The 12,924-nt window shown below is 37.7% G+C and overlaps 1 protein-coding gene across 3 annotated transcripts in view; it reads left to right on the forward strand.

Annotated features, from left to right (window-relative positions):
* USP53 (ubiquitin specific peptidase 53) overlaps positions 1-12,924 on the forward strand; it is a 33,883-nt gene extending 20,959 nt beyond the window's left edge. For all 3 annotated transcript variants that reach the window (XM_042812742.1, XM_042812743.1, XM_042812744.1), the window contains 6 exons: positions 248-397; positions 1,337-1,480; positions 1,734-2,466; positions 3,794-3,867; positions 8,872-8,977; positions 9,798-12,924. In XM_042812742.1, coding sequence (XP_042668676.1) covers positions 248-397; positions 1,337-1,480; positions 1,734-2,466; positions 3,794-3,867; positions 8,872-8,977; positions 9,798-10,782 — 2,192 coding nt within the window. In that variant the 3' untranslated portion in view covers positions 10,783-12,924. The remainder of the gene's footprint in view (positions 1-247; positions 398-1,336; positions 1,481-1,733; positions 2,467-3,793; positions 3,868-8,871; positions 8,978-9,797) is intronic.

The raw sequence follows: 12,924 nt of genomic DNA on the forward strand, positions 1-12,924 counted from the left end.
TTTGCATATAGAAGTGCTCTTTTACAAAGATCTTATAACAAAGTATGTTATAAGATACTTTAAGCAAAGCTTAATATAAATCCGGAGGTATGTTTGGAGGTGTTTGCATATCCCTGTGCACGTTCCCCTCAATTGGCTGGTTTTTGTTTTCAAATTGTTAACTAAGAATTACATTTTGAATTCTCATACTGGGAATTTCAAATTAGGGAGCCTTTCATTCTAAAGATAAGTATGTTTTTTCTTTTAGGATGTGAGAAGCATTCTACTCCTAAATCGGACTATTCAAAAGAGAATGGAATTGGGGATTCTGCTATTCAAAGGGGTAATAAAAAACTTCAGCCAGATAGTTCAGCATTCAGTAGAAGCCACGTTCAAGCTAGTGGTGGTAAAGGTCCAGGTATGTACCTTCACCCCTAACTGCAGTACACAGCTTAAGAAGTAGTTAATAGTATTTCAGGTATGTGTTAGCCTCTGTGTTAGAACTATTTCCAGAACAGCAATTCTATCATTGTCTTTAATGGATCTTTGAATAGCAACTGATGTTTAAGTAATGTCTGAAATACTGAAGTGGCTCTTGAGGCCTTTTAGCCTTTTCTTCATTCTGCCTTGTAATCATATTGTCTGATCAAAGGCATGTATGCAGTATTATTTTAAGTCTTGTATGTTAATACGTATGTTTGGGGGGAAAAAAAGGCAAAAAAAGAAAAAGGGCTTTATTATATATTTCTAAAGGTACATTTACATTCTGTCAGTAACCCAGGCTTTCAGGAGAACAAACAACAATAACAACACAAAGAAAACTATAAGTACTGATACTGGGGATTGACTTCTATATAACATGTCTGTGCCTTTTCTCCAAAATCTGAATACATGTCGGGGAGATGCTAGCTTCTCTTCAGAGACATTTCTGTTGTCTTTTAGTGTTGGATTGTCAAGCTTTTTCAAACTTGAGAATGCCTCTTTTTTGATGAGGTGATGAGTCCAAAATAGTGTTTACCTTCTGAGAAATTGAGGATTTTTTTGTTTTTTAAGCAGTGACTGCTGCTTCCTTAAAAATACAACTTCACATTTAGGCAAGTATAAACTTGGCTTCAGTTTTTTACTATAATTCAAAAAAGTTGCACTTATTGGAGATGTTTATATACTTGTACCTATAATGTCTATCTTTTGTTTTCTTAAGAACCTATGCTATGTAACTTGTTAGTCTTTAAGTAGTGCTAATACTAAAATATAAATGTTATGTGCATAAATACTACTGTATATTTTGATCATGAATTGCTTTTTATTAGTGATTTTTGACAAATTAATCTTTTTTTTTTTTTTTTTTTTTTTGCAGCTAAGTTAGCTTATGGTGATCAAAAGGACAGGCTGAAGGACATATCCAGAGAGTGTGCTCAGAAGGCTACTGATATGAAAAACTTCTCATCTCTACGAAAAGATGCAGACAGGGGACCAAGAAGGGAATCTGGGAGACAAAGAGGTAATGTTCTAAAGATTTGAGCAGAGGATCAGTGAATCAAACAGATTTGCATGTCTGTGTTAGCAGCGAAGGATTTCATTCTTCTTTCTAAAGAGCAGATTGTAAGATCTGTTTCTAATTTTCTGAAATATATACTGAATTTGTTACTGAGTGTGTTGAGATAACATAGGAAAAGTATGTACCTGTAATAAAATCAAGAATAACTATTTGTGGGAACTTAAATGCAGCTTTTTTTTCTCTCCCTTCTTACTAGATTTAATTGGGGAAGATCGTTCCAATTTTAAGTCAGGATCTCCTCCAGTTGGAAATGGACTTAGGCAATGTATGGATCAGCGCATATACAGCAGCCAGGGAAGAGGGCCTTATAAACATGAGAGTGTACCTCCCCAAACAAAACTTCCTGTACAGGTGCTTGGATCAAATAAAACAGAAAATCTTCCTGCTAGTGAGAAACCTGTGCTTAGGACCCGAGCTGATGGAGTCACTGGCTATGACACGGATAGCAGTCAAGACTCTAGGGATAAAGGAAGTATCATCAGTAGCAGAAGCAGAAGTAAAGGCTGGAAACCCATGCGAGAGACACTAAATGTGGACAGCATTTTCAGCGAGGCTGAGAAGAAACAACATAGCCCAAAGCACAAGGCAAATCTGAACAGCAAATCAAAGCATGAAAAAGAGCGAAGCTTTAACCATTGGCCAAAAGAGAATCAAATCCAAAAAGGTTTAATGACTATATATGAAGATGAGACAAAACAAGATACAGGAAGTAGAAGCTCTTTGGATTCAGAGGGGAAAGGGAATGCTGAAAAAAGCAAAGGATTTGCAGAGAGAAAAATCCATGGTGATAACTGGCAAATTCAGAGGACAGAATCTGGTTATGAGAGCAGTGATCATATCAGCAATGGATCAGCAAATCCGGACTCGCCTGTCATTGAAGGAATCAATCCAGCAGATGGCAAAAATATTAAAGAAGGTGCTTCTGGCAGGTAATGCTAGTTCTCTTAAGAATTTACATAGGTTGTTTATGCAGGAAAATAAGTTGTAATATTCATTTGCTGTTTCAGTCGAGTAAGCATACTTTTAGAACTTTAATACTCTTGAGGATGTATAAAACTAGCAACACATCTAGAAATATGAATGCAGACAGTTTAGGAGTTAATCTTACCTTAACTCTGAAGCTGCAGCACTATTTCTGGTGGGAAAGTACTGAGCCTCATCATTATGGTGCTAAGCCAGGATTTCTAAGCCCTGCTTTGGTCAGGGTGTGTTAATTTGAAGTAATTGCTACACTTTTTTAGTTACAAACTTTTTAGTTGCTGGGTAACTTGCTATTTGTAATGGAATATAACTGTCTTCATAAATCATACCTGTAGCAGTTGTATGGACAGGCTCCTGACAAAAAGATGGAAATGGCAGTAAATAAATAAGTGGTTAGTAGCCAAATTTTATTTATCTCACTATGAATTACATTAACAAGTATGCTGCTCTAGGGGTTTTTGGAGCTTCTGTCCATGGAGATGCTCCTAACCCAACTGAACATGATTCTGAGCAGCATTTGCTCTAGCTGATCAAATTTGAGCAGAGTTTTGGAATAGATGATCTTCTAAGGATTCTTCTAGTATTATTTGCTGCACTGAAGCGGTGATTATTGGGAACACTTAAGATAACTGGAGTTAAGTGACTAGTGTTGTCTGTTTTTGTTTTTTCCCCCCTCCTTAAAATCTCTGTAGAAAATAAACATTCAAAGTAGTTGTGTTTTCTCAGTTGTCTATTAGTACATACTTCTTGAAAGTTGTATGAAATGTTTTCTGTGCAATTGGTGGTATTTTCTCACAGATGGCACATCACTCTAGTATTGTTTATAACTTTGGGAACCAGCTGTCTTTACTGAGCAGGCTGCTGTGATAATGCAAGGCGCTTTTATTTTCTGTGTTGCATAATGAGTGTTCTGCTGTTGTACTCTAGAGCAGGGCTGGGATGAGTGGGTGTGTAATCCCCAGAACAAACTTGGATACACCATCCTCATGAACTGTATGTTTGTCAAGTGTCTGTATTGAAGACTGCAGTTCATCCTAAAATTCCTCTGCATCATTACAGCTTGTCGTGCAAGGGAAGCTGTGCTAAAAGTATTCAAGGGTTACCTCTCCATCTTATGTATGTTCTGTAGTGTTTTATTAAAAAAACATGAGAGTGGTAAAGGGAGACAAAGTATCAAACAGACAAGGTTGTTATGCTTAATGCACTCAAGGGGGTAAGGTTTGTGATGGTGCATCAGTAGTTTAACCCTTCAAATCACCTGTGCTTATTTTACAGTGAGCAGAATTTGTCAACACAAAAAGCTGAAAGTGTGTTACATTCTGTACCTCAGCAGAACAGAAACTTCTATGGTAAGAACTTGTGTTTAAAACAAACAAACAAGGAGCTTTCTAGAAATAATTGAGGTATACCAAAATTTTAATACTAACATACTGATATCTCGCAGAAGATGGAGAGGTTTCTGATGATCTCCTTTACTTTATAATGTTGCTTCAAGTTTGCCATAATTTCATTTATTTTTCCCCACTAAGAGCACTTCTTTTTACCAGTACTCATGAATTTTGAATGACGTGCTGGCATAAGGCATTTAGTTTTACTCCTTTTCATTGATGTTAGTTGGAGACTTTCTGATTTTAATTCAATGCAGAAGGCTAAATGTGACTCAATTTTTTGTTGTGGTCTTTGATAACCACTTTGAGAACATTGCTCATTTTAATGCTTTTTCAGCAAGTGTATCCATTCCCCTTCCCTGTCCCTGCAAAAGTAAACGATCCCCTCCTTCCCACCCCCTCCCCCTCCAAAAAAAAGTCCTTTTTTTCCCCCTGTGTTTTCCCCCAAAATAGTTCTGTATGTGTTTTTGGTGGATGGTAAGGAGGGTTTTGCTTTGTTTTTTAAAAAAAAAAGGTCTGGGTAGGCTGTGCTACGATTTCTTTTCCTACAAGATATGAGGCAAAATCAGGAAGAAACACTTGTAATAAGGAAACCTGCTTCCTTTTACATAATAACATGTCTACTGGATTTTTATAAATGCCTTGGCGGTATAAATGTTAGAGGTCACCATGAGGCCAGCCAAAATCATTATCTGCTGCTGCTGGAACAATGGAATGGTGCTTGTACAAAGCGGCGCAATAAGTATTAAGACACTTCCCCAGGAAATGTTTGATTTTCATAGATATCATACTTCCATTTGAAGAATGTGCAGTCTAGTTTCTTCTAAGACTGAAATTTAACATAGAGGGTGGATTTGCCGTACCGCTGCTTTGTTGCTATTCCAGTTACTTTTTGGTTGTAGAAAGAAAACCAATTCGGTGTTTCATCTTGATGACAAAAGACAAATTTTGCATGGGACACAAAAATCTGTCTTTCTGGTTTTTTTTTCTGCTGTAGTTCTGTACTATAACTGTACTTTCCAGTAGGGTGAAAAATAATTAGGTAGTAAAAACAAACAAGAAACCAACAAAACCAAACAACCCACAGAAAGCACTAGTTAAAATATATGAAAGACTCTGTCAGGATGAGAAATAGGGCTCTTAATTAGCTTACACAGTAAACTAATATATTAAATGTAGCTATAATTCACCTTGCATCATATTTCTTCAGTAGTGTTTTCTATTCCAAGTGACCCTTACAGTTATCATAAAACATTATCATAATAACTGTCAAAGAATATTGATGTTAAAGTCCTGTCTATTCAGTCTATTCAGTACTTCTATTTCAGTAACTAACTTTTTAATAGTTCCTTAACAAAAAAGGATGTAATTCTAAATTAAAAGTGAAGATCTCACGTGTTTGTGTTTTGCAAAACTACTTTTAATGTGATTAACAGGCTGAGGAAAAAAATGAAGAATTTGATTATCACGTGAGATAAAGATTTACTTAGTCTGATCTTGGTAGTCTAAAAAGTGTGTGTCTGTACACCTGGAGGAGGAGGAGGAATCATTTATAGGTACCTATTATACCTCCTCATATTACAGAATATGAGAATGTTTCAGAATATTATGGGCAAGACTAGAACTGGTAGGTAAATACCATACGGACTTCTAGAAAATAGTACTTCAAGTAAATACCCAGTTGTTTCTGAGAGTACGATGAAATGTAAGAAGTCTTCTGTAGCTGTGCATAGCGACTCGTAAAAATATCTTGTCCCTTTGCAGGAAAATAATGTATAACTCTGAATTATGCCTACCATTTTTGCTGGTTCCTGATTTTAACAGGAGCTGAATGAGGATTATGTCCAGTAGTTGAGGAATTTTCTCTTTGACCTACAAAAATGAAGTTATTGTTAGAGCATTATAAAGATAGTAACATTGGATCACATGGTGGTAACTCGAATAAAATTGCTGCTTCTTTCTGTAGGAGTAAGCAGTAGATAACTGTAGTACTAAAGTGAGTGACCCACGTAACCAATCTCTAATTTGTGTGATTAAATTTTGGGACAAAAATATTAAGCAGATACAATGTTCTTAATTTTTATTTATGCATTGATATTTGATGTTCGAGTTCAGTGAACTTGGGTGGTATTTATTGTGTATGCAGAACAAATAATATGAAAAGTGTGGGGGCAGAATTTGCAACCTTATGTTTTTCACACTGGAGAAAGGTGGCTATAACTCTTGGAAATACAGGATTGGGGTATAAAATATCTTCTTGTGGCTTTTCATAGTAATAACTATGCTAGCTACTGATAATTATTTTCATAATAATGAAGTGCTTTTAGTTGTCTTTGTGAAAATGATCCCTTGACTCTGAAGGCACACACCTGTGAAATTGCCACTCTGACAATTTCAGTGGAAAGTATTCTTGTTGGCAGGGGAAATGGTTGTTGAGTTCACTAGCATGAGACATCTCCAATTCCATTTAAAATTGTTTTGAAGCTCTCATGAATATGTCAGCAAGAGTCCAGATTACCTTTACTTCTTTGTCACACTAGAAAACCATACAAATTAAAATTTGGGCATAATTCTGAAAAAGAAAATCATAGGAAAAAATCAAAACTACAGGAAATATGCAGCTAAAACAATAGGAAGAAATGGATTTTTTAATGTGTAGAAATCAGGCATTGCAGAATTTTGCACATGTATGTGTATATTAAGAAATTAGAAAAAAACTCTTTTTTGACTTGTTGGCTATAGAGTGTGTGTTCATGATCTTAAAATCTAGATTGCCCATTCAGGTGTCAAAGTAGATGTTCATAAATCTTAAAAGAGGACCAGTTTGTATTTGAGAGACCAGAATTACCTTTACTTAGATGCTTATGACCTGTTGATAAGGCTGGCAGTCTCTAGCTGAGCACAGTGCTCATGTGTCCCATATCTAGTTTTGCAAAGAACCTGGAGCCAAAATTCCCAATAGACTCTGAACCAGGTTTTAACCTTGCATGGATCTCGTGTCAGCAGAAGAAAAAATAACACATCTATTTTTAAGTTGGCTGGAATTCTGGAGGCACGAATTGCCTGGTATCACTGAGCAATTTTGGTTGAACGTGTGCCACGGTCACTGCGAAGAACAGCTTACTAACCTTTGCTGCCTCCTGCTGACAGATTTATGATACTGCCTCTTGGAAGGACCTAATGTGCTGCATTCCTTTAGTTTGGCTTGGGATGCTTTTCACATCAACTGTTTTGTGGAATTAAGGAGCAGTTGTACAGCCTATGCTTTTTTCCAAAAAGGGATTTACAGCTTAGCAAAATCTGCAGTAGAACGAAATATTTGCTATTTGATTACCTCAGTGTTAGTTATCTCTGAAGGCACAGCCTGCTGGAGCGGTTTTGGACTTCCTCCCAGTTTAGGTCCTTGACCCTTGCAGCTGTAAGGGCTCATTCAAGTAACCACATTTTCACATATGCATTTTTTCTAGGGTTATGGTACTGTTTACCATGATGGAATAGCAGAAACTTTTTTTAATTTGGAGGCTGGAAGGAAAGGGATATTGAAGACTTTGTTTTTCCAGGTATACACCTTTTAGGCTTCTATAACCTATGTCCTTTGTCAAAGATTTAGCATCTTTAATCTTTCCTCTCTTGAAGATAGGATGGATACAGACCCTTGAAGCAAGTCTCCAACATTGCCCAAAGTTGAGTTGTTTGGGTTTTTTTGGTTGGTTTGTTTTTTTAACTTCTGTCATTCTTTTGACTTAAGTAAAAAAACTAAGTTCACATAGCAAAGTAATGCTTCTAAGGCTTTATTTAAAACTGGAGAAATTAACATGTTCAAATCAAAAAATGAACAATAAAGTACCTTAGTAAGATTACATCAGGAAAGAAAAGATACAAAACTTTTGTAATCTCTGATGTAAAGGGACAGTCTGTTACTTGTTTCCAGGAGGGTAAGTTAAATCCCTGAACTCAAGAGATCAATCTGCTAGATTATTTGAGGCAGTGTAGGCTGGTTTTTGTAAAGTACATTTCCAGTTCTTTTGTGATAAGCAACGTAGTTGCATGATGTAGACCATACACTTAACAAAATTCAGCTTATTTTGAAAGGCTATGAAGCAGGTGGCTGATTACAGTGGGCCAGTTGCTGTGTTAGGAACACTTACAGTAGCTGTCTTTAAACAGGCTGTTGCTTGTCACTTGTCAAGAGAGTCTTTTCTGTGTGGTGTCAACATGGATTCTTCAGTGCTTCTTTTATTCACTGTTCAATAGGAGCTGCTTTGTTCAGAAATAGTGTATTTTTAAAAGCAAAGAATTTTTTCTGTGGTCAGTGAATAGGAGTTTCTAGAGTGTGTGTAGTAATGCTGGCCCACACACTTAATATTGTGTGCTTAGGGTGTGTGGGTGAGAGTGCTCTTTAACTACTCAGTGTCTCTGCAAACTGTACAATTGTTGTAAGAGAAGTAACAGTTATCTGGCATTTTATAAATGTTTCAAGAATGCATAATGTAATTCTCATCTTAAAAAGAAGAAAGCAACCCATCTTAAAAAAAAGCAAAACAACCCCATCTAATGTTATTCTGTTTTGTTAATAAGTAATGAAATATTTAACTTAAATTTATTTTGGCTGCCTGCATAAATGCTTGTATGAAAACGTGTATGAAAACCTGTTCTCAAAATATGCTTTTAACTGTGATGTGTTAACGTGTGAAAGCATGTCCATAGGACTCCAAAACTGTGATAATTAACCTTTCCTGACAAAAAGGAAACAACAAAAAAAAATGCTCTATATAATTTTGGACTAATGTATGTTCTGATTCCCTGAAGATTTTTTTTTTTTTTTTTTTTCAAAAATGTTACTTTGACTTATGTCAGATCCTGTCAAGAGTTGTTTCTTGCTGTGTTTTGTTTGCCTGCTAACCTCTGAGAAATCACAAGGAAATTGGAGTGTATTTCTATTTACTTTGAAATATTTTTTTCCAGTTCCAGAGTCTAGGAAAGACCCTATCAATACAGAAGTTAACTACAGACCTCATGTTAATATCCCAACAGAGTTGCATTTGCAGGTGCCCAGTCCTCAAGTAAAGAGGTAACTAAATATTAGTATTAATTTACTACGTAATGCTACTAAAACATTCTGAATTCTGTAATGTGATAGAAATCACTGTTAACTGTGTGAAAAAGGACAGATATTAAATCTTTTGACAGATGATGCCCTTGGCATTTACCTAACTTACAGAGTTGAAAGCTCTACTCCTGGGGAAAAAAATAGTTCTAATTTTGGTATTCAGTAGATGGAACCCCAGGTAACTTAGGTAGTTTTAAACCATCTTAGTAGTGCAACAACTTTTAATATTTTTGGTTTTAATTTGTGTTATAGAACAAGTAGAGATTTAACGCAGTAACCCAATAAAGGTTTGAAAAGCTTGGCAAGAAAGGGAGGGAAATGTTATATCTATTTAAAAGCTGTGGCTGTATACCTGTTGTTTCTGATTGGAACTGCAAATGCTCAGAACCTCCTAGAAATCAAGAATCTAGATGCATGTTTGGCACTCAAATGTTTGACGCTTTTTGAAAAGCTGATGCATCAGACTGAGTCACAAAGACATTTGGAAAAACAATTTGTATTCGATATAGTCCAGAATCTCTAAGGAATTTTCTTATTATGGCTGTTTAATTGTCTGCAGAGGTTTTTTTGGGACACAGTACATTTCAGATGAAAGAAGCTTGTAGTAATTTAATAGAAGTTGCAGTTAAACAGCTGTGTATTAACCAGACACCAGATCTCTAGTCAGTTCAAGGATATCCAGGCAGTGTTACCAGGGCTGTTGTTGTTAAAGGTGCTTGGTCATTTGGCCATTAATGTTTGTACAGATACTTACATCCTCTTTTTTTTGTTTTGTTTTTAGAGCTGAAATGCCTGAGGTTAACAGGAAATTTTTCCCATCATCAGCTCTACAGCCAGTCGTTAAAGAGATTGTGAAGTCAGACAGTAGGAACAAGGCAAATGAACAGAGTTCTTCAGAGTGGCTTAATCCAGACAGATTTGAGACAATGAATGTGTCAGCATATTGTGCTGATGGTGTATCTCACCCTTATACAGAAAACAACTGTGGAAGGAAGCCCATCAACAATGACTTTCACCCTTCTTCCCAACCACAGCCTCATCATGCAAGAACATTTGGTCCCAAAGTGGGGTTTTCACCTTTTGTGCCACAGAATCCCTCAGAGAGGCCTGCTGTGTTGTCTCCTCCCTGTGAGCGTGCTGGACACCAGCTCCGACGGGTGGATGCTCTTTGGGTGCCAGAAGCAGTTTACCAGAATCTTCCTCCCCCTTTACCTCCAAAGAAATATGCTTTGAATATTTTGCCAGGACCAGAAACTAACTCAGTAGCTGATGTAAAATCAACAGAAGCGTTGCAGAATAATTTGTTAAGACAAACAGGTACACCTTTTAAGTCTGCATCAGAAACAAATGTATTTGCAAGTGAACAAAGGCTTAAAGAGCCATTTCAAGGGAATGAGTTGTTTGTTCATAAACCAGATTCTCCACCTAGCTTACCAGTTAATGACTTTTGGTTGATGTCTGAGAACTTCTTAAAGAAAGGATCTCATCATACAGGACCAAGTGCTGGCTATGTGGATGGAAATGATAGTGTATCGCTTACAACTTATTTTTCAGTAGACAGTTGTATGACTGACACGTACAGGATGAAATATCATCAGAGACCCAAGCTTTATTTTACAGATAGTGGAAGCTTTCACAAAGAAAAGCATCTAACACCAACTGGAGTAGAACTGAATGCTACATACCATACTACTCTTGAGCCCAGGCATCCCACATCTGAGCAAAGGTATAAAGCAAATGTAGAAGGCTTACACTGCAGTAGATAGATGAAAAATACATCTGGATCTGACTGTTGCATTTCATGTAGTCTGTAAGTGGGCACAGGACTTGAATCTGTGTGTGGTAGGTTGGTATCCAGTCGGCTGTATTTTGCTCGGGAGTTTAAATGAATATGCAAACATAGGTGAACAGAGGAAAAGAGGTGCTAAACTTCTAGGTCTTTGATTTATTACTCCTAGTTGCCTTAATGCCTACCTCTGTTACTTGGCTTGTCTTCTATAATTTATGTTAAAAAGGGTCCCTTTAAGTGTATGCATTTTACAGCAGTGGGATCAACTAGATGTTACTAATTGAATTTTTTTTTTTAGAGACTTAAATAGCTGCAGTATAAGAAGTGTTCCTTCAGACTTCAGTCACTACATACTTAGGCTAACAAAAGGAATAAATATATTACCAGTAAATATTACACAGTGGGAATAACAGAGCAGTATTTTTCCCTGACAGGCAGCAGGAGATTGTTTTGACTGATGTTGCTGAGAGTCTGTGCTTTCACAAACCTTTAAGTGTCTTTAATACAGGTTTATCCAGAGATTTTTCTAGCTTGCTATTTAAAAGCCTTAATAATAATTCTTTAAAACTGTTTTGTTTGTAAGTGATAGGTAAGATTTTTTTTTTTTTTAAAGGGAATTCAAGTAGAATCATAAATTCATGCAATCGTTAGAGTTGGAAAGGACCTTAAAAGTCATGATTCAACTCTAACTAGGGAACCTACAGCTACATCAGGTTGCTCAGAGCCCAGTCCAGCCAGATCTTTAGAATGCCCCAAGAATGGGGCATGTACCACATCTCTTGGCAACATTCCAGTACTTCACTAACCTTTATGGTAAAGGTAAAAAAAAAAAAAACACCAAAAACAAATGCTTATATTCAATCTGAATTTCCCCTCTTTCTGGTTTTTGAAACCATTTTCCCTTGTTCTGTCACACAGACCACACTAAACAGTGTGTTCCATTCTGTCTTATAAGCCCCCCCCGTATTGCTTCCAGAGTGCCCTTTCCATCTCAGTCAGTCTGAGATCTGTGGATTCTGTGCTTTCTGCCCGTGCTCCCTGGTTGTGCGTTAGTTGTGCACTCAGCATCCTGTGCCCGTGTTCTTCCATGGAGTTCTGCATAGACACTCACAGATGGAGCATTTGTTCATAGAATCAGTTCGTTGACATCTGTACACAGGGGCTTGCAGAAGTGATGAAGTCTCTCCACGCTTGTGAGCGATCACTGCCTCCATGTTAACAGTGCTTTCTTGCAAGCCTCCACTCAGTGTCATCTTAAGTTGTATGGAGTCACGTTCCCAAAAATGAGGTTTGTCAGCAGAGAAAATGTACAGGAGCAATACCCACAGTCTGTTGAGTAGTGTTTGCTGCTTGTCTGGTACGCTCTGTCCTGGGACAGGCAGGTTCTCCACCTTGCCTTTAGCAAGCACATCAAGGCACATTAGTGGTGTCTCTTGCTGTGTCCCTGCATAACCACAGCTGAGAGGGGTAATGTCAGGTCCTGTGCAGAATGTGCCAGTTTATGGGATGGGAAGGCAGGGTGAAAATTTATGGCTACATCACTGTCTTCTGTGCTGCGGGGGCTGTCCCAATGAAGATATTGCTTCTCTTTGCGGAAAGTTGCAGCACAGGGCCTTCCCTCTCCTTTCTGTCTCTGCATTCTGTCTGCCCTCTTCTTCCTTCTAGTAGCAGATCATCATCTGCCACCAGCTGCGAGTCCCATCAGTGCAGTTTTGTGTGAGAAGACGACTTTCTGTGTCAGTGGAGACCTCTTTTGGGGTCAGCCTTCTTGTAAGGTTATCTCACAGCTCCGTGAATTTAAGCAACACCTGGTTGTGGGTAGCTTGCTGGAAGATGTTGAGCAGACCAGCTGTTCAGAAGGCCAAGATAAGACCCGTGTCCTCAGGCACCCTGTGGTGGCCTAAGGAAGCAGTTGAGGCATTTCTTTAGGAAGCAGCAAAGGTGCTGCAGTAGATCGTTGTGCCACATTGTCAATCCCTTATGTGTCAGGCTTGATGGGAGCTGTGGTTGTCAGGTGGCAAATCACAACTGTGAACTATGGCTTCAGGCTGTGCCAGGGGAGATTTAGGCTGGATGTTAGGAAATACTGCTTTTCTGATAGAGCGGTCAGGCAGTGGAA

The sequence above is a fragment of the Centrocercus urophasianus genome, unplaced genomic scaffold (assembly GCF_019232065.1).
Source record: "Centrocercus urophasianus isolate 14NV4802_14NV808 unplaced genomic scaffold, USGS_Curo_1.0 seq_13, whole genome shotgun sequence".
NCBI classification, from domain to species: Eukaryota; Metazoa; Chordata; class Aves; order Galliformes; family Phasianidae; genus Centrocercus; species Centrocercus urophasianus.